Consider the following 19,796-nt stretch of genomic DNA (forward strand, 5'->3'; position numbering starts at 1 on the left):
AGCCTAAGTGACCATTTTGAATTGATTCAGGACACTGAGGCACCCTCAATGTTCTAAAAGGAAAGATGTGAAAGAGAACTTCCAGAACTGCTTCTGAGAATGGCAGTAATGACGGGATAATTGTGTTGAATGCAAAGGGATCCAAGTATGGTGGTGCACACCTGCAGTCCTAGCACTCAGGAGGCTGAGGTAGGAGTGCCATAGTTTGAGGTAAGCCTGGGCTACCTAGTGAATTGAAGGCCACCAGCATGAGCTACATAGCAAGATCCTGTCTCAAAAAAACAAAATGAAGCAAAAGGGAACATTTTGAAGGGCATTAATGGCAATATGTCATTTATTTATTTATTTATTTATTTATTTATTTTTTGTCTTTTTGAGACAGGGTTTCACTATGCAGTTCAGGCTGGTCTTGAACCCACAGCAGTCCTCCTACCTCCGCCTCCCAAGTCCTGGGCTATAGGCATGTGCCACCACACCCGGCATGGCAATATGCCTTTTAATGTAATCCTTTAACAATTTTTTTATTATTCACTGTATTTTTTGCTCATGTACTATGTGTTAAAAATAGACCCAGAATGGAATTAGTAATAAAGAATGGAATTAGTAATAAAGAATGGAATTAGTAATAAAGAATCACACTGTACAGTATGCCTCTTGACTTTCAGGACTTTGTTCAAGACAAAAAAAGAAGGGCCTCTTTCTGTATATCTTGAAATAGTCTTGAGACTCCTGGAAGGAGGAAGGAAGGAGGCTGGTACTCAGCCATGTGTCTAATAGGCTCAATTCTCTAAACTAGGGACTAATTTTGTGATTATGAAGCATGTTCGTTAAAGAGAAAATTAAATTACTCTCAATTCCTGAGTAATATACTACCAAAAGATGAGTACCTTTAATAGTTTGATAGTGTTTATTTTATAGAATTGATGTCTGACTTTACTTATGATTTTACATTTTGCTTTTTAATCGTAGTATATAATTTTTTTTCCTTTTGAGACAGGGTCTTGCTATGTAATTTAGATGGGTTCTTTTGAGACAGGGTTTTGTTATATAGTTCAGGCTGGCCTTGAAGTCACTATGTAGTCTAGGCTGGTTTCAAACTTGTGTGATTTTCTTGCCTCAGCTTCCCAAGCACCAGGATTACAGATGTGAGTCATCTAGCCTGTCCTTATAAAATATTACTCAAAAACGGTTTTTTTTTTTTTTTTTTTTATCAGTACCAGGGATCAAACTCATGACCACGTGCTTGCAAGGCAGGCACTTATGCCGCTGAGCTAAATTTCTAGCCCCTCAAAAACATTTTTTAAAAGCTGGGTGGTATATGTCTGTAATCCTAGCATTCACGAGGCTGAGGCAGGAGGATCACAAGATCAACCTCAGCTTGTCCAAAAGAAAAAAGAAAAAAGACAGGGAAGATTACTTAGTAGTAGAGTATTCCTGGGTGCAACCCCCATTAAGAAGAAATAAAGAGAAAGAAAGAGGCCAGGCATGATGATTCAGGCCTATAATACCATCACTGGAGAGGCTGAAGCAAAAGGATCACTTAGAGTTCAAGGACTGCCTGGGCTATGTGGTAGGACCCTATCTCAAAAAAAGTTTTTTTTTGAAAATTGAAATTTTCTCTAATTTTACATCCCAGAGAACTGTTGTTACTATCCTAGTGGTACCTTGCAGGTTTTTTTTGTTTTGTTTTGTTTTTTTCCTGTGTGTATCTTTGTTTTTCTTTTTTCTTTTTTTTTTTATTGGTGGTACAGGGGATCAGATCCAAGGGTAATTTACCACTCAACTGCATTCTTCCCATCCCCCTTCTGGAAATTGAACCCAGGTTGAACTAGATCTCCAAATCTTTTTTAATTTTTATTTTGAGACAGGATCTTGCAGAATCTTGAATTGTCCAGTCTCGACTTGAGCTTGTAATCTTCTAATCTTCCTCCTCAGCTTTCGAAAGTGTTGGGGTTACAGATGAGCACCACCATGCCTACATGTATCTTATCCTTTTTTTTTTTTATAAGCCATACTCTGTGGTTTATATTTAGTTTAGTTTTGCTTTGTTTTGTTTCAGACAGGGTCTGCTGTGTAGCCCAGCTGGACTGGAACTTGTGATCTCTGCATGAGGCTCTCAAGTGCTGGGATGTACACTGCCTTTTAAGTTTAGGGATACATAGGTATTCCAGGCAGTATAATATAAGATCACAGATTCTGGTGCTGGATTGGGTTTGATATCTAGCTTTACCATTGACTAGATATTGACCATGGGGAGTTAGTTAACTGGTGCCTTTGCTTTCTTATTTGCAAAATAAGGTTATTTACAGTGCCCCGCTGAAAAGATTGTTGTGAGGTAGAAACAACCACATATATAGTTCTCTCTGCCTGATATACAGTAAGTACTTTATAATGTTATTGTAAATAATGCTGTTGGGATGATCTTCATATACAAATCATTTTAGAGTGTCTACATATTTTTTTAGGGAAGAATTATACAAGGGGTATCCTTGTGTCTAAGGAAACATACTGCTGCTTGTTGTCCAGTTGTCTTTTAGAAGATTTTGTGAGTTTGTGCTCCATTTGGGCATCTAATAATGCCTGTGTTGATAGTGTCTATGATAGTCTTACAGGGAATTCAAAGCACAAACAAATCAAAGGGAACTGGTTACATACAATTTTTCATACACAGAAGATTTGTACTTGTTAAATTTTTCCTTTTTTTTTTTTTTGCTTAGGAAGTCCATCCCCATACCAGAAACTGATCTTTTAATTGAAAGAGTGACCTCACCTATTTGAAATGCATTTCCTGGCATCCTTTCATTTGATACATACTTTTATGGAGGTTTTTGTTATCCTCATTTGTTTGTTTACTAGACAGAGTCTCACTATGTGGTAGCTCAGGGTGACCTTGAACTCACTATGTACCTGAGGTTGACCTCAAACTTGGAGTGATCCTCCTGCCTCAGCCTCCAAGTGCTGGAATTACAGGTGTGGGCCACATGCCCAGCACTGGAATTCCTGTAAACTCCTATCCCAGAAGCTTAGTTTTTTTTTTTTTTATAGTAAGCAAATCTAAAGTCAAGAACTTTTCAGAATAGGACCAGTTCACAAAACCACGTTCCTTTTTTTTTGGTACTGGGAATTGAATCCATGACTTCACACCTGCCAGGCAGGCACTGTGCCAATGAGCTAAGTCCCCAGCCCCCATGTTCCTTCTTACCTGAGTAGGCTTTTTGTTTGGCTTACTGTATTTTGCTTTTTTGGAATGAATATAGGTCCTGGAGTCAAGATGTGAAAAGAGCTGGGGTATGCTGGGAGGTGGTTCCATTGCATTCGAGTGGCAGTGAAAGCAGCCTGATCTTGAGATATTACATGGGAAAAACCAGTTAGTCATAATTAGGGGGGAATAAAAAACAAAGATTTTCAGTGAATCCAGGGTGGGGTGTGGGAAGGATGAGAGAATGAAGTTAGTCTGGAAGATACCTATAAATTCCTTGATTAGATGAATTTTTAAAGACAAACATTCTTTTTTATATAGAGAATTGAACTCAGATTCTCACATGCAGTACGTTCTTCACCACTGACTCCAGCCACAAACAGATCTTTATATTTGCCCCTAGTATTTTCTCTGAGGCTTACTTAAATATCTGTGAAAATAAATGAATTCACAGTATCTTTATTTTTAAAAAGTTTTTATTTACTTATTTTTTGAGATAGAGGCTCGCTATGTAGTTCAGACTGGCCTGAACCTCATTTTGTAGCCCAGGATGTCCTTGAACTTGTGTTAGTCCTCCTGCCTCAGCCTCCCAGATGCTGACATTATAGGCATGTAATCCTTAGCACCACATCCAACTCACAGTATTGTTAAAGTGTAATACTCTTTTTAATTGGAAATAATGACTGTACATGTTTTTGAAATGAATTAAAGGTATCTTAAATCATTAAAAAAAAAAGAGTTGTTCAGCTTGTTGGTTGGAAGACTGCATGAAGAAGTTACCTGAGAGGATATATTAAAATTCTATTTAGAATAGAGATCCCAAGGCCAGGGGTTTAGCTCAGCAGTCTAAATGCCTGCTTGGCAAATGCGAGGTCATGATTTTGATCCCTGGCACCAAAAAAAAAAAAAAAGAATAGAGAGCCCAGGAAGTCTATGTGTAATAAATCTAGGGCAGAGGCTAAAATTGGCCCACAGATGGATGTGTAAGACCTGCGTGGTATTTTAGTCTGTTTTGTTTTGTTTTGCAGGACTGGGTATTGATTGCTTTACACCATGCTTAGTAGACAAGCACTTTACCTCTGAGCTATATCCTAGTCCTCTATATAGCGTTTTAAATAATTTTTGATTAGTTGCCAACATTTCAGAAATCAGGGCTTACCCTTTCTCTTGGAAAACCAATGTCTGTGGTAACCTTGTACCCAATTTCCTGCCCGTTGCAATCAGCTGGATTTCAGTAGCTTGTCTGTTCCTCAGAGAAGTCGGGTCTGGTGGTACATGCTGTAATCCTATTACTCAGGAGGCTGAGGCAGGAGGGTCACTGAGAGTTCAAGGCCAGCTGAAACTACATATTGAGACCCTATCTTCAAATAACAACAACATAAAAAATTTTCCCAGAGAGATGTAAAAGAAACATCTGCTTCAGAACCGAAAGGTCTGAAGAATGACTCAGATGTCTAACATGACAAGTAAAACGAGTTATCAGGAGTTACTTACACAGTAGTGGGCTGCAGCAGTACTGAAGTTGCCACCCCTCCTTTGCTAAGCTATTGCTTTTGTTTGGTTTTAATTAAAGGATAAGGAAAATCCTTGGGAAAAATCATGTGTACTCATATGTACTCTGTTCCCCTTCCATCCTCAGCTGGAACTCAACAGATGTCAGCACTAAGATGTAAGCACTAAGCCTAGTGCTTGGCACCTGCTTTCTCACTACAAAACGGAGTTACTTTGGCTTTTTTTTTTGGGGTACCAGTAATTGACTCAGGATCTTGTGCTTTCCAGGCAGGTGCTGTGCTGCTGAACTACATCCCTGGCCTCTTGTTTTGATTTTTGAGGTGTTTTTTTTTGAGACAGGGTCTTACTGTACAGTCCAGGCTGGCCTTGAACTCACTATGTAGCCTAGGATGTCCTCGAACTCATGGTGATCCTCCTGCAACCTCCAAAGTGCTGGAATTACAGGCATGTGCTACCATGCCAAGTTAAAATGAAGTTACTTTGGCTAGGGTTCAGAAGATCATTTTTCCTACACTGTTACTCCCTTTAAATGGAGTGTAGTCTCCCTGTCTATTACAGATTACCTCTGCTTCCTCTTGGGTTTTTTGTTTTTTTGTTTTTTTGTTTTTTTTGGTTTGAACTCACGACCTTGTGCTTGGCAGGCAGGCCCTGTGCCACTGAGCTAAATCCCAGGCCCCTTTCCTCTTGTTTTATGCCCAGACTTTCTTGCCTTTGCCTATCTGTATTCCTTTCTTGGCCCTTGAAGCATTGCTGCTTCAGATCCTGGCTTTTGAGCTGCATACCACCCCATCTCAGATTACACAAGCAGGGAGATTCAAGCGGCTATTTTGGGATTTCAGGCTGTCTTACCTACTTCCTGTCCTACAGTATTGGTTCTCAAATGAATGTGAATTTGTCTTCCAGGAGACATTTGGCAATGTCTGGAGGTATTTTTGTTGACATATGCCTAGGAGGTAGTGCTGTTGACATCAGGTGGGTGGAGGCGGGGGTGCTGCTGAACATCTTACCGCGCACAAACAGCCCAGCACAATGAAGATTTATGTGACCCAAAATGTCAGAGAGCTTCTCCATCCTAAAGGTGCACTGTGTTCATATGTATTCTGTAATTGTGGAACTAAGGATAATTAATTGCTGTTACTGAGAAAAAAAGCATACGTGCATGGTGATTAAGTCAGAAGTATAAAAGGGTATTCCATGGAACAAGGCTCCTCCCCTCTCCAGATCCAGATCTTTAATCTTCCTCTCCAGAGGCAGCCTCACCAGCCAAGTACTTTTGTATCCTGCCAGCTGCTCTTTTAATCAGGCCTTATAGGGACTTCCAAGAGGAGTGGCATTCATTCATTAGGTCAGCACACTGTCATTGAATTTCTACTGTGTTCCATATTTCCTTGAGTGCAGAGAGGAACAATTGTGCAGAAAATTTGCAGTAGGATGGAGGGAAGGAGTAGAAGTGGGGTCCTGCCAGTTGAAAGGATTTTGGCCTAGACAGGACAATGTAGCCCTTAAAGCCTTAGAGGCAAAACCGAGGAGCTCTGTCTTCCCCGCCCCTAGGAATTTGCCTCTGGCGTGAAATGAATACCAATGGGCTACCTGTGCATCCCTAATGCCCCATAGGCTTCACCCCAAACCTAAGCTACAGGTATGCCCCCATTCCACGTGTCCAATGGAGAGATCGCCACCCCTGGGAAGAGAATGCTGGACCCCAGTGGGTCGGGGGATCTCTCCCCACATTCTTAAAATAAAGGTTATTTATATTTCATACGTATCTTTTCAGCCGCGCCACAATTCTATCACCTGTAGGGCTGAGAGTGTGTCAGTCTCTTCCATGTTTCACGGCTACACACACAACCAGGATATTGTCAGTCTCTTCTCTCCATGTGGATGTCCATCTTTTTGTCTCTCTCTACTTGTTCCCTTCTCCTTCTCTTTGCCTGTTCTCCTCTCTCCTTCCCTCCCTCCTTCATTTGCCCTCTCCTCCCTTTCTGTCTGTTTTCTCTATATTGCATTATCCTTGCCAAGCTTTTTCTCTTGCTTCTTTTTTTTGTCGCCCTACTTCCTTCCACTGCCTGTTTGTGGTTTCTCTTCCTGTAAGCCCTTGTATGTTCTTTGACTTGCCCTGGCTCCTGACTCTTAGAGTAGCCTTCTACTATTAGATTGATTTGTCTCTAGGTATTTCAACTCCACTTTTCTGGGAGAAACAATCTCAGCTTTTGGTTCAAAATCTGGCTTGACCTGTCACGCTGGAGGAAGGCATGCAATTCCCAAGAAAAGACTGGAAAAATACCTTAGAATAGCTGACTATACTGAACAAAGGATTACTGGTGGCTCTTAACAACCTGTGTTGGCTCAGCCCGTATAGAACTTAAATTAGCAGGGCAGGCCACTGGGAAGACCTCCCAGTAGCATGCATTCCTTTGGGATTCCTCTCCCCTCCCCCTTGGCCACTGTGCTGCCAGCCCCCACCTCATAGGATCGACTAGTGAGGACCTGTGGTGCTATTTGCCAGAGTATGGACTAAAGCTCCTGAAGTATGTGAAGGCCGTTCTGCTGTATGTGGTGTTTTTTTTTTTTTTTTTTTTTCCCCACAGCTGACTGGTACTCTTCTTTTGAGTAGAGAAAGTTCCGTTGTTCTGACAGTTTCTTTGCCCCAGACAATTGACTGTAAATGAAAGCCACTGCCACCTTGATTCTAACCAGAGTTCTTCAGTTCCCCTCGTTGCTTGGTGATAAGTTTAAGAGCAGCACACCATATGCTTTTGTTTCCCTCTAAAATTTGTGATCTTAGGGAAGCAAGACTGAAACACCTAAGGAAGAGACCTACTTGAGACAGATCTCCACTCGATCAGAACATTAGACACTAACTGTCTGCAAAATGGGGATGCTGTGGGACTCAGAGGAGTGGGAACTCAGGGAGGCTGGTGGGTATGTTTGGAGAAGGATTTCAGAGAGAGTAGGGGCTAAGATAGACATTGGAAATGGGTGTTGGAGGCAGGCAGAATTTCTCTCTCTCTCTCTCTCTCTCTCTCTCTCTTTCTTTTTTGCATTCTTGGGGATTAAACCCAGGACCTTTACATTAACTGGAATCTGCATCCTTTTAAAACACTATTTTTTGGCTGAGGCAGGAGGAGTGCTGTAAGTTCAATGCTAGCCTGGGCTACATAACTTATTTTAAGAGGACTGAGGATTTAACTCAGCAACATAACCATCTGCCAGGCAAGCACGAGGACGTGAGTTCGATCCTCAATATCAAAAATAAAAACAAAACTAAAAAAATAAATAAGTGAGTTTAAGGCAAATAAAAACAAAACTAAATAACTAAATAAATATATGCGTTTAAGGCCAGCCTGTACTGTTTAGGGAGACAGACCCTGTCTCCTAAAAATCAAAACAAAACAAAATAAAGCAAAAACAAAACAAAACAAACAAACAAACAAAAACAAAAAAAACCCACCCAGTTAAATAAATAACATTTTTTGTTTGTTTGTTTTTCAAGACAAGGTCTGGCTATGTAGTTCAAGTTGTCCTTGAATTCACTATGTAGCCCAACCTGGCTGCAAATGCATGCTGATCCTCCCTTTTCAGCTTTTTGCTAGAATTATAGATGTGTGCCACCATGCCTAGCTTTATTTTTTATTTTGAGACACAGTCTTGCTAAATTGCCCAGGCTGAGATGCTTCTGCCTCCCAAGTAGCTAGGATTTTACAAGCATGCCTTTCCTTAGTCATGCCTGATATGTGCATAAAATTAATGTCCTCCCTTCTTTCCATTGCTGTAGCCGCCAACAACACCCACTTCCATTATCTAGCTCCATTCCTTGGCTCCTTTGAAGATTTTCTCCGTTATGGCTTGTGTCTTTTGTGGTCATGTGGTCATGTGGTCATTGGTAGGGCTCTTTCAGTGGTGGCTGGATCTAGAGTATGTGGTGCTGGAGTTGACTCATGATGCAGTGTCAGGAAAATGGGCTCTAGGATTAAGGGTGTGTGTTGTCTGCCCTAGGCAGCCTGGGTAGAATATAAGGGATAGAAAGAGCTGGGGTTGTTACTTGTTGCTTTGTTACCTTGTGCCCTCCATGAATTGTTTCTCCTCTGAGATGCTACCCTGGCTTGGAACCAGCTGATTATGGACTGAAAACACTGCTGACTGTGAGCTGAACAAACTTTTTCTCCGTTAGCTTTGAGTGTTTTGTCTCAAAAATGAGAAAAGTAACTAAGACATTCTCCAAATGTAGCAGCCAGTCTCTCCTTTAGTTTTTGGAAGGCTCTGAAAGACTTTGTGATAGCATATGACGTCTGCATAAAGTTCTCTGGTTAGAGGCTAGGGACAGTTAGAGATGACACTGTATCCCTTCTTCCCAAGCCTCACCCTTTGATCCCTATAGATTAAAGCAGATCTTTTTTTAAGCAGAAGCAAAGTGCTAAAAAAAAAAAAAAAAAAAGAAGCAAAGTGCTAGGACTTTGGTGGGCATGGTCGCATATACCTATAATCTCAAGCACTTAGGGAAAGTGAGGCAGTAAGATTGTAGAGTTTGAGCCTAGCCTTGGCTAATTAGTAACTTATAAACTCCCGGTTCAAAATAAAAAATAAAACTCTGGAGATGTAGCAAGAGAAAGAGAAAAATGTAATCAGTACTGGGGTTCAAAAAGTACTTGTGCCTCAGCACAGGACGCCAGCTGAGTGAGGTAAGCGAGGAGCTGGGCTTTAAAGACAGCCTTGGGAGGAATCACTTCTCTGCGGCCCTCGCTGAGAATTGGGTGGCATGAACAGAAATGCAGTGGGCCAGTCGTTTGGGCTTGGGAATGTGGGCTTGAGAATGGAGATTAGCTTCTCTTGGCCTCAGTTTCTTCAACTATAAAATGTGAAGAGGCCTATCTGCATTGTGGGGTTGGTGAGACATGATTGGAGATAATGTCTATGAGATTTTCAGGTATATAACTGGCTTTTTTTTTTTAACATTTATACACAAAACATTGTCTTTCTAGTTCCTACATGGCCTGTCACATGTATTCACATTTACCTCATTCCTTCCTCCCTCTATCTCCCTCTCCCCCAAACCCACCCCCTTGTGCTATCAGGGATTGATTGCTTTCACACTGAGCTACATCCCCAGATCTTTTTTAACTTTTTATTTTGAAATTTAGGGTCTCTTTAACTAAGTCACTAAGTTACCAAGACTGGGCTCAAACTGCCTCAGCCTCCTGGAATGCTGGGGTTATAGTCATGTGCGACCTCACTCAGCTTTATGGGTATTTCTTGTCCTGACTATCTGATGTGGCCATAGAGGTCCTTGTGCTTTGCATAGTTTGAAATCTCAGGAGTGCGGGTGGGAAGAGTGGGTGTGATGAGGTCAGTCATTCTTGAGTCTGGGGACAATTTCCAAAAGTGAGTCTGGCGTTCAGAATAGTTTTGAACATCAGTAGTGTTAAGATGTCCATGGGTGCCATTAGCTAGAGCAGATTTTCCCAGATGGTTCTCACTGGCCCATTATTCCCTCTACCTTAGACAGAAAGCATAGAAATGGTATTTTCTATAAACAGAGGATGGGACTCTGTGTCCTCAGCTCAAGCCTGCCAGTGACTTTATGGTTTTCCTTCTAGGTCTGCTGACATTTGTGAACTGTGCCTATGTCAAGTGGGGCACACGAGTACAGGACACATTCACTTACGCCAAGGTCCTAGCGCTCATTGCCATCATTATCATGGGCGTTGTTAAACTGTGCCAGGGTAAGAGGGGCCCAAGGTGGGAAGAAGGGTGGATATCCCCAAGAGTGATTCTGATTTCCTGAGGAGGATGTGGGGACTTCACTAGTTTACTGCTTAGTTCTTCCTGTGTACGTGTTGGAATGTATCAGTGGGTGCAAGAGATGGCCATGCATTTCTCTGTGGGCTTTGTGGGCCATGTTGGCCTGGTCAACTGGACAATGTCATCCCTCCTTCAGGGGCCTTTCCTTCTGTGGTGGCTGAGATCATTGCAGGAAGCCAGCCAAGGGCATATGAGCTCTTGAAACTTGGGTCATAATTGGGTCCTAGAAGTCATCTGGGGGTTACAGTGGTTGCTGGTGTTGGTCTGTGACTGCCAGGCAGCAAATAGAAAAACTTGACCCCTTGAGCCTCCTATAGAGGGGCAGCAGGGTGTGTGTGTGTGTGTGTGTGTGTGTGTGTGTGTGTGTGTGTTCTGGAGGGAGGTAGGATGTAGAAATGGGTGGTTATTTTATAGTCTACTTTTCATCTGGACTTGGGTTCAGCATTTCCTTCCAAAGTCAACTTGAAACAAAATGCTAGAAATATTGTGAAACTGGTACTATCCTTCCAGCATGTTGGCTTTCAAAAGCTTTTCATTCCTGCAGATTGGTAGTATAAGGGTAACAAGAACTTCTGAGTCCTTGAAGTCCTAGGGAATCTTTAACCAAGGGCATTTCCCTCATTTAACAACAGAGTATGTTTATAATCACCTGGGAAGGTGAGACCTACCTGGTCACATGCTGGTTTAGTTGAAGTCTAAAAAGCTGTGCTTTTTTTCCCTGAGGTGCTGGGAATTGAAGCCAGGGCCTCATCCATGCTAGGCAAATACTTTTTCACTGAGTTACACACACACCCTCACCCCGAAGCTGTGCTTTAGCAAGCGCTCTGGGTGATTCTTGGGCAGTTGGTCTAGAACCTTTGTGCACTCGTGCTAAGTAAGTGTAGCCAGCCCTCTGGGTGTCCTTGGAGTCTTGGGAGCGTCTTAGAATTAAATTGGGTTGTTGAGTAACCCTTCCTTCAGTATCTGTGCCTCAGGAAACCACTGTTCTGTCCAGTGACTATCACGCTGGCTGATGGAGTCTGTACTTTTCGTTTTCTTGCTGCATGCATTCCTTTTTTGCCACTTAAGAATTGGGTCTAAGCGCTCCCCAGGGGGTGATGATGACAAGTGTGCTTAAGAATCTGAGTCTTAGCCAGGCATAATAACACACATCTGTAACCTCAGCATTTGGGAGGCTGAGGCAAGAGGATCACAAGTTTGAGTTCGGCGTAGGCAGCTTTTAACAACTTAGTGAAACCCTGGCTCTAGTTAAAAAAATAAAAAAGAGCTGTGGTGTACAGGTCTTGGGTTTAATTTCCTAGGACTTTCCCTCCCTTAAATAAACAAGCAAACAAAAATCACCCAGTGTGTCCAGAAGGTCTGTTTCCTGGCAGCTAGGTGCTGCCCCATGGAGTTTCAGGTCTGCAGTCTCCAGAGTCTTCTAAGGAGAATGACAGGTGTCTTAGTTCCCTTGGAGGGTCCGAGGAGCTCAGTGAGAGATAAGAATACTTCAGTTTTTCTGTAGTTTGCAGTTTCCTAAGCTACTGCAAGTAAAGCAACAGAGTGCCCTTCATGAGACTGATAAACCTAAGTGACCAAGATGTGCCGTGATGTGGGCCAAGACTTTCTGCAGGAAAGCCTGATTGTAAATGGAAAATGAATCCTTTATTGAAACAGCTTATGGTGTTGTAAAAAATAGGTGGAAGTTGGATGTGGTGGCGTATGCCTGTAATCCCAGCACTTGGGGAGGAAGGGGCAGGAGGATCACAAGTTTGAGTCTAACCTGGGCAATTTAGTGAGACCCTGTCTCTAAACAGATGGATGGACAGGGTTGGGGCTGTAGCTCAGTGAGAAGGCCCTGGGTTTAATCTCCAGTATGGGGGAAAGAAAGGTAGAAGAGCTGTGGCCTGCTGTGAGGTGTGTTGCAGGAAGAATTGTTGTCACATCTGAGGGCAGACAGGAATGCATTTGTCTTTCGACTGTTGTCTAGATTCACTAAAGCCTGTTAACTTTCCCAAGGGAATGGCGGGAGGGCTCAGGTGCAGGGAATTGATGATGGTTGTTCTTTTGGTATTAAATGACTTTTTTTCCCCTCTCCTTGCCCTGTTGTTTTTGTCTTTCTTTTCTTGCCCTTCCTTGTCTTCTGTCTTCTTTTACTTTTTTCATCTTCCTGCTTCTCCTTTGACCTCTTCCTTCTCCTTGAACCCCCCCCCCAATTTCGCCCCCACAGGACACTCTGAGCACTTTCAAGATGCCTTTGAGGGTTCCTTGTGGAATGTGGGAAACCTCTCTCTTGCCCTGGAGTCTGCCCTCTTCTCATACTCAGGTTGGGACACCCTTAATTTTGTAACAGAAGAAATCAAAAACCCAGAAAGGTAAAGGCCAGATCACACTCTCATTCCCCACCTTGGCTGGAACTCCTGCTGATGGTGGGCAGGCTCACACCCTACCACACCTCCTCCCTCTGCCTCTCACCCCATTTTTCTCCCTACTCCCTCTTCTCTACTTAAGAGGGAAGGGGGGCAAGGGTGGGAGTGAAGGAAGGTGGGAAAGTCCTTGGCTTTCCTCATGTTCACAACGGAGGGTCCTCAGGGTCCTTCCCAGAGGAGAGGTCTTCTATGGGCAGCAGCAACCCAGCTGGGGCTGAGGTGTCAGGACCTTGCACTGTGGTCCTGAGACTGTATGTACCCAGTGGAACCCGAGCTGCTTCTGGCCAGCTGGGTCCCCAGCCTGGCTTCTAGTCCCCAGAGATCTTTACATTTGTCTTGCTAGCGTAGATGCAGCAGAATTATGAAACTCAGTGGGACAATTTGGCCCTACCATGGCGAGAATTAAGTGTTGGTTATAAGCTATCTTCAGAGGGGAAAGTGTCTTTCTAGTTTAGTAGGAAGAACCCAGGGGTGTGGGATACATACCTCTCCTAGCCTGTAAGAGGATGATGGTCTTGTGTTAAAGACCTGGAGACCAGTGAACTGTTAAGTGTTAGGAAAATTTTGATGGAACTTGATGAACTGTGATCCCCAGGAGAGGCTGATTTGTTACTTGTTCTGACAGAAATTTGCCCTTGGCTATTGGTATCTCTATGCCGGTTGTGACGCTGATCTACATCCTGACCAATGTGGCCTATTACTCAGTGATGAGCATTTCAGATGTCCTTAACAGCGATGCGGTAGCTGTGGTGAGTCTCTTGGGATCCTCGTTTGTGCATCATTTCATGATACTCAGCCCCCCTGAATGGCCCAGTCTCTGCAACCTTTGCAACCCTGGAGGACAAGGGTCTAGGTCATGGGTAGGCTCCTCGGGTAGTGGCTGTGTTTGTTCTAAGAGTATAGATGCAGGAAGAATAGAAATCTTTGTCCTGCTAGGTGTGGTATAATGCCAGCACTTGGTGGGCTGAGGCAGGAGGATTGTTGTGAGTTCGAGACTAGTCTTGGCCAAATAGTAAGTTCTAAGTCCAGCTTGCATTACAAAGTGAGACCCTGTCTCAAGAAGAAAAGGACTCCTTGACCTGGGTTGACTGTATGCTGTGCTCTCTCCTCAGACATTTGCTGACCAGACATTTGGGATGTTCAGCTGGATCATCCCCATTGCTGTTGCCCTGTCTTGCTTTGGGGGCCTCAATGCATCTATTTTTGCTTCATCAAGGTACTGTATCTCTGCTTCACTGATAATAGACCAATATTTAATTCTCTGGCACTCGGGGCATAAGCGCTTCTCTTCTCCCTTCTCCCTCCCTGTGTGTGTGTATGTTTATGTGTTTGCCTTTCTGTAAGTACATGAACACAGATTGTAAAGGGTATAAAGGAGGAAGGCAACAGCTTGTAGTAGTGGCCTGAAAGTCTCCAGGTTTTAGGATTCTGGTGAGTTTTGCTGTAGCTTCTTACACAACTGAGCACTTGGTGTGCACTAGGTACCAGTACTGTGAGTAGGATGACTCAGTCCCTGACTTCACAGGAAACACTGAGGCAAAAAAGTAGGCTCCTGCTCTCCTGTCTGTGCAGAGCCCTCTTTGGTGGGTATTTCTCTGGAAATAGCTCTCCTCAAGCTTCTCTTATTTCACTTCCAGAACAGCTTTTCCATCTCCCCTTTCCTCTTGCTGTATTTTCTTAGTGTGTGTCCTGTGCTGGGGGCTGAACCCAGGGCCTTGCATGCGCTTACTGTGTGCTCCACTACAAGGCTAGGCAGTCTGGGTGTGCTTCTTGAGTCAGTAGTCTACATTTTAACTTCCTTTCATTTACTCTTATACCTTGGTTTGTATTACTTGAAAAATATTAATAAGGGTGCTTTTTAGCCTGTGTTTAGTCCTTTTTTTTTGGGTACCAGGAATTGAACTCACTACCTCATGCTTGCCAGGTACTGTATCTCCAGCCCCTTGTTTTTAGTCCTTATCCTACAAGATCACTGAAGAAGAGATATATTTTCCCTCTGAAACTATTCACATGATTTCTGGGATACCTTTTTTTTTGGTGATACCAGGGTTGCAAGCTCATGACTTTGCATTTGTCAGGCAGGCACTTATGCCACTAAGCTAATCCCAGGCCCTATAATTGACTTTTTTTTTTTGGAACCAGGGATTGAACTCATGACCTAGTGCTTTCCAGTCAAGTGCTTATACTGCTAAACTCAATCCTTAGCCCCTGATACCATTTTTTGTTTTGTTTTGTTTTTTGGTCTTTTTGAAACAAGTCTCACTATATAGTTCAGGCTGGTTTTGAACTTGCCATGTATAAGAGTATATATGGCTGCTCTTTTTTCCCCTTCCCTGCTTCTCTCCATTCTTCTCTTTCTCCTTCTCTTCTTTCCTTTGTTTTCTTTCTACCATTCTGGGAACTGACACTCAGGCCCTCACACATGGTAGGCAACTGCTCTTCCACTGAGCTGCACCGTAGCCTCTGGAGGACCTTCTGTGAAAAGTGGAAGGTTATGTTATGTGAATTTGTGGGATGGCTGAATGGGAATACACCTGGCGAGATGGATTGGGATGCCAGGAATGGTGGCAGGGTTCAGCATCTGTAGCTGAGAGAAGTGAGAATGTGGAGGATGGTGAATTCCATCAGTTAGGGCTTGGGGTGTCAGTGGGTAACAGTGGGGTGGGGCGTTCCTGGGTAGTGGTGAGGTGCCTGGCGTTGAAGAGGGTTGAGATATCTTCAAGTGTTGTAATAGGCTGGGCAGGCACAGAGCCTGAGAGATTGTCTTTTAGTTTTTTAGTGTAATTTGTCTGAGTGAGGAGCATGGCTAAGTGGCTGAGTACAGGGACTCTGCTAACGTGTTTCTTATCCTTCCAGGTTGTTCTTTGTGGGCTCCCGTGAAGGCCATCTCCCAGACCTTCTGTCCATGATCCACGTTGAACGTTTTACACCCATCCCTGCTTTATTGTTCAATGTAAGCGCTGCTGTGGGAAGTCTGGGCAGGGCTTTTCATTTGTACTGTAACAGGGAACTGAGAAAGGCTTTACTATGAAAAATAGTTTGTCATATTTTTACTGTGGTGCTGGGGAGTGCATGCTAGGGAAGCATTGTACCACCAAGCTTTTCTTTTGTCTGTGCAGAACAGACTGTTTGGAATGCTTTGTTGATAATTTGGAGAAAAGATAGGGAGGAATTCTGTTCTTAAAGTTTAAACAAACCTATCCTCGTCCCAGCACTGTGGCCCCAGATGTCTGTCCTCTACGATTCCCGGCTCTCCCACTCTCAAAGGCAAGTTCTGCCATAACCTTTCCCCCAGAGGGTGTGGATCCATTTTGCTGTTCTTCATATCTAAAGCCCTAAGATGATTCGATGGCTCTGGAAGCATTTCCTCCATTTGCGTGCCAGGCCTGAGCATTTCCTGGGGCACAGTATGATTCATGTTGAGGTTGGTGCGTGGAGGGCTGCCTGATGGCCATCAGAAGTGGGGAGGAGTCAGCCTTGTTATGGAAGTGGTTGCAACAAGAAGGGAGGCACTGGTATAGAAGAGGGAGGGATGCTGACTTGAAGGTTAGCGTGAGGACTGGACCTATCCAATGCCCAGGCTCACTGAGAACCTGTGGTAACCTGGTGAAGCCACGTCAGATCTGACGGACTGCTGGCTGACAAAGTCTCTCGGAGTGGGCTGCTGGTGCCAGCATGTTCTCCTCCTCTACCCTCCACTTCTCCCTGACAGTGCACTATGACGCTCATCTACCTCATTGTGGAGGATGTTTTCCTGCTCATCTACTACTTCAGCTTCAGCTACTGGTTCTTCGTGGGCCTCTCTGTTGTTGGACAGCTCTACCTTCGCTATAAGGAGCCCGAAAGGCCCCGACCTCTCAAGGTTAGTGCTTCTGTACAGACCAGAAGGGGGGCCCTCTCCAAAAAGGACTTTCTGGTCCATGTCCTGTTCCTGCACCCACCCTACTTAATATTTCACTCCTCCTCCATTTCAGCTGAGCCTCTTTTTTCCCATCGTGTTCTGCATATGCTCCGTGTTTCTGGTGATTGTGCCTCTCTTCAGTGACACCATCAATTCTCTCATTGGCATTGGAATCGCCCTCTCTGGAGTTCCTGTCTACTTCTTGGGTGTTTACCTGCCAGAGTCCCGAAGGCCACTGCTTCTTCGGAAAGTCGTGGGTGAGCTTCTCCTTGCCCTGTCACTCACTGGTTGCGTGCCCACAGAGGCTAACAACATTATTTGCCCTGCTCATGATTTTCTAGAGGATGACTGCTAGACCTCTCTTTTGATCTTGACATGATCACTTTAGTTCTAACTTTTGTGTCCTGTTTGGGGGTCAAAGCACTTCCTGCTGACAGAGTAATCTACCCAAGAAGACAAGCAGTCATACCTCAGACATGACCTGGGCATAGAATGAAGGACAGTCAGGCTTGTTGGGGCTGAGGGGCGAAGCCAGCCTCAGGGTGTCCAAGACACAAGTGGGAAGGGAACCAGTGATGTGCTTGCAGCCTTCTGTGTTCAGGTTGGGGCAATTGTTAAATGTACTTCTCTATTTTCATTTAGCTACTATCACCAGAGTCACCCAACAGCTTTGCTTTTGCGTCCTGACTGAGCTAGATGTAACCGAAGAGAGAAAGGTCGAGAGGAAAACTGACTAGAGGCCAGAGGTGACATCCTCCAAGATCCGGAAGGCTGGCCACTTGTGGCTCAGACATCAAAGTCCAGACACCTGAATTAAAGAAGCTTATTGACTCATTCTGTAAGGTTCAGGGCCAGTGCTCATTGGTAAGCTATGGGAGGATACTCAGGTTTGGGGTCAGCCTGAAGATGGGGAGCTCAGGATGGAGGGGAGGTTGGGAGCAGGGGAGTGTTAGTTTTCCTCTTGGTGGATAGGGGCAATCCTGGCAAATACTTGTAAGTTGCAGTGCTAAGCCAATGAGTAGGGTTGGTGGTTCACAGCAATTGAAAGTTTGAACCAGGAGTCTACACAGGGGATACTTTTTTTGGGAAGTTCTCCCCTGATCAGGTCTGCTCACCTGACTTCCAATGCTACTGTTTCTTTCACTGGTTCAAAATTCTGCAGACAGGGTTTTATGCTTTTGTTTGCTTTTTGAGAAGGATGGACAGCAAAGATTTATTTAACCAATATAGGAACAGTGTTTCTATCATTTCCTAAATTCTGGAAGAGGAATATCTGTCTTGGAACCTCATACTCCAGCATTAAACAAATAGGAAGAAATCTTTTCAGGCTCTCAACAGTGCCCACTGCGTGTTTTCAAGGTTGATCTCTCATTTGTGGATCTCTGTGCTTAGAGAGGCACAGGATCTCATTGTATAGATTGCCCATCTCGTTGAGGAGGTCCCTGCCTGCCTGACTGGATTTGCTTGGATCATATTTGTGCTTAGTCTTTAAGAAAGAAGGAAAGCTTCTGGCTCAATAGTAAGTTGGTGTTGGCCACCCAACTGCTCTCTTGATAGCTGGAACCCTGGTGCTTCAGTGGAGGCCATGGTCTTCAAACAGGCTGGGAAAAACCTCACTGCCCCAGCTGAGAAACAGCAGCTCTGCAACTAAGTGGGCACGCTAAGGCTACCACCAAATTCAAACTCCTGTATTCCATTATTTGTTCATCTGGAACATGACTTCTATAAAGGATTAGTGTTCAATGCAATAGGCTATGCTTAAAAATTCAAAGTACTCAAAACTGAGTCTTTCTGGCTTCAAACAGACATGATTCTGACAACAGATTTTGTACTGAGTTTCATACAATCTTCTGTTGAGTCTTACCTTCAAAGGTGAACTTTAAGGATTTTTGAAAAATTAAATACTTGTTACACATTAGTATATAGATTAACATGTTACTAGCACCTGACTCAGGTTCAACAAGGACAAATTTATGAGTCAGAAGTCTGGTAATACTATTTTAAAGGATAATCCTTTATTTTATTGAGACGTTAGGTCTTTGTTCTAGTTGATAGAAAGTAAATTTCTGGGTTTCTGGTATGAACACTGAGTACTATAATGTTCTGGAATTCAGGTGGATCACCTGACATTTATCAGCTGTCAGTGAGTTGAAGAGCATCTCACTGATGCAAGTCATTAAATACTTGTTCTTCTCTGTACGGGTGGATGTGAGGGACTGCTGTGTAGACCCAAGCAAGCCTACCCTGGTGCTGGAAGTAGTTATTTCCTTTTTGGAAAAACCCATGCCAGGCTGTATCCTCTTTTCTGTCCTGGGTATCAGGCTTTGTTTACACTCTTAGCTACTCCTAGCTGCCTCCGTGTGAATTACAGGAGTAGTGTACTCCTTTTCTGGCTTTCCCTTGCCAGAGCCTTGATGGGGCTGGAGTCTCAGGAAGAGCTTGGTACTTGTGGGACTTTTATATTCTCCCTGTGGACACCAGTGAAGACTCCAGGAGAAGGCTGCTTCAACCTCAATTTGGACGTTCAGCCAACTGACTGTAAGAGTGAAAGCAACTATTTTTGGTGCTCAAGCTGGGCCATCGGGTCAGGCCAGAACAACAGGTTTGGCCTAGTGGATCCTTCTTTCCTGGGCAGGATGGCTGTACTGCTTGTGCAGCAGTTCATCTTGAGCCTGGAAGAACCTGCTCGCTTAGCACACTCCTTGGACAATTTGTCCTTATATTTTGGAACTGATCAACAGTGATGAAGCAATTTCATCTGATCATTCATCAGCAGACTGGCCTGTCACAGACAAGGGAGCAACCCTGGACATATATTTGCTCAATAAAGATCTAGGGGAACATGATCACAGTTGGTTGTGGTTCAGGGTATATATCTGTGAGAACTTAAGAGGGACATTCCTATTGTCATGGGTTTGGGATTTATGTAGCAAATTCTTACTTGATGACAAGTAGTCTTATGCAAAGTCTAATTTGC

The 19,796-nt window shown here is 43.8% G+C and overlaps 1 protein-coding gene across 5 annotated transcripts in view; it reads left to right on the top strand.

Moving 5' to 3' along the window:
- Positions 1-19,665, top strand: part of Slc7a6 (solute carrier family 7 member 6) — a 30,561-nt gene extending 10,896 nt beyond the window's left edge. For 3 of the 5 annotated variants that reach the window (XM_003471998.5, XM_013154811.3, XM_063247559.1), the window contains exons 3-10: positions 10,306-10,431; positions 12,720-12,864; positions 13,544-13,667; positions 14,031-14,134; positions 15,775-15,871; positions 16,631-16,780; positions 16,893-17,076; positions 17,462-19,665. In XM_003471998.5, the coding sequence (XP_003472046.2) occupies positions 10,306-10,431; positions 12,720-12,864; positions 13,544-13,667; positions 14,031-14,134; positions 15,775-15,871; positions 16,631-16,780; positions 16,893-17,076; positions 17,462-17,556 (1,025 nt within the window). In that variant the 3' untranslated portion in view covers positions 17,557-19,665. The other 2 variants (XR_002791779.2, XM_063247560.1) reach the window with 2 other exon arrangements.
- Positions 19,666-19,796: the final 131 nt, after the last annotated feature.

This window comes from Cavia porcellus, unplaced genomic scaffold (genome assembly GCF_034190915.1).
Source record: "Cavia porcellus strain 051 isolate PalLab524CR breed Dunkin Hartley unplaced genomic scaffold, mCavPor4.1 scaffold_4, whole genome shotgun sequence".
Taxonomy (NCBI): Eukaryota; Metazoa; Chordata; class Mammalia; order Rodentia; family Caviidae; genus Cavia; species Cavia porcellus.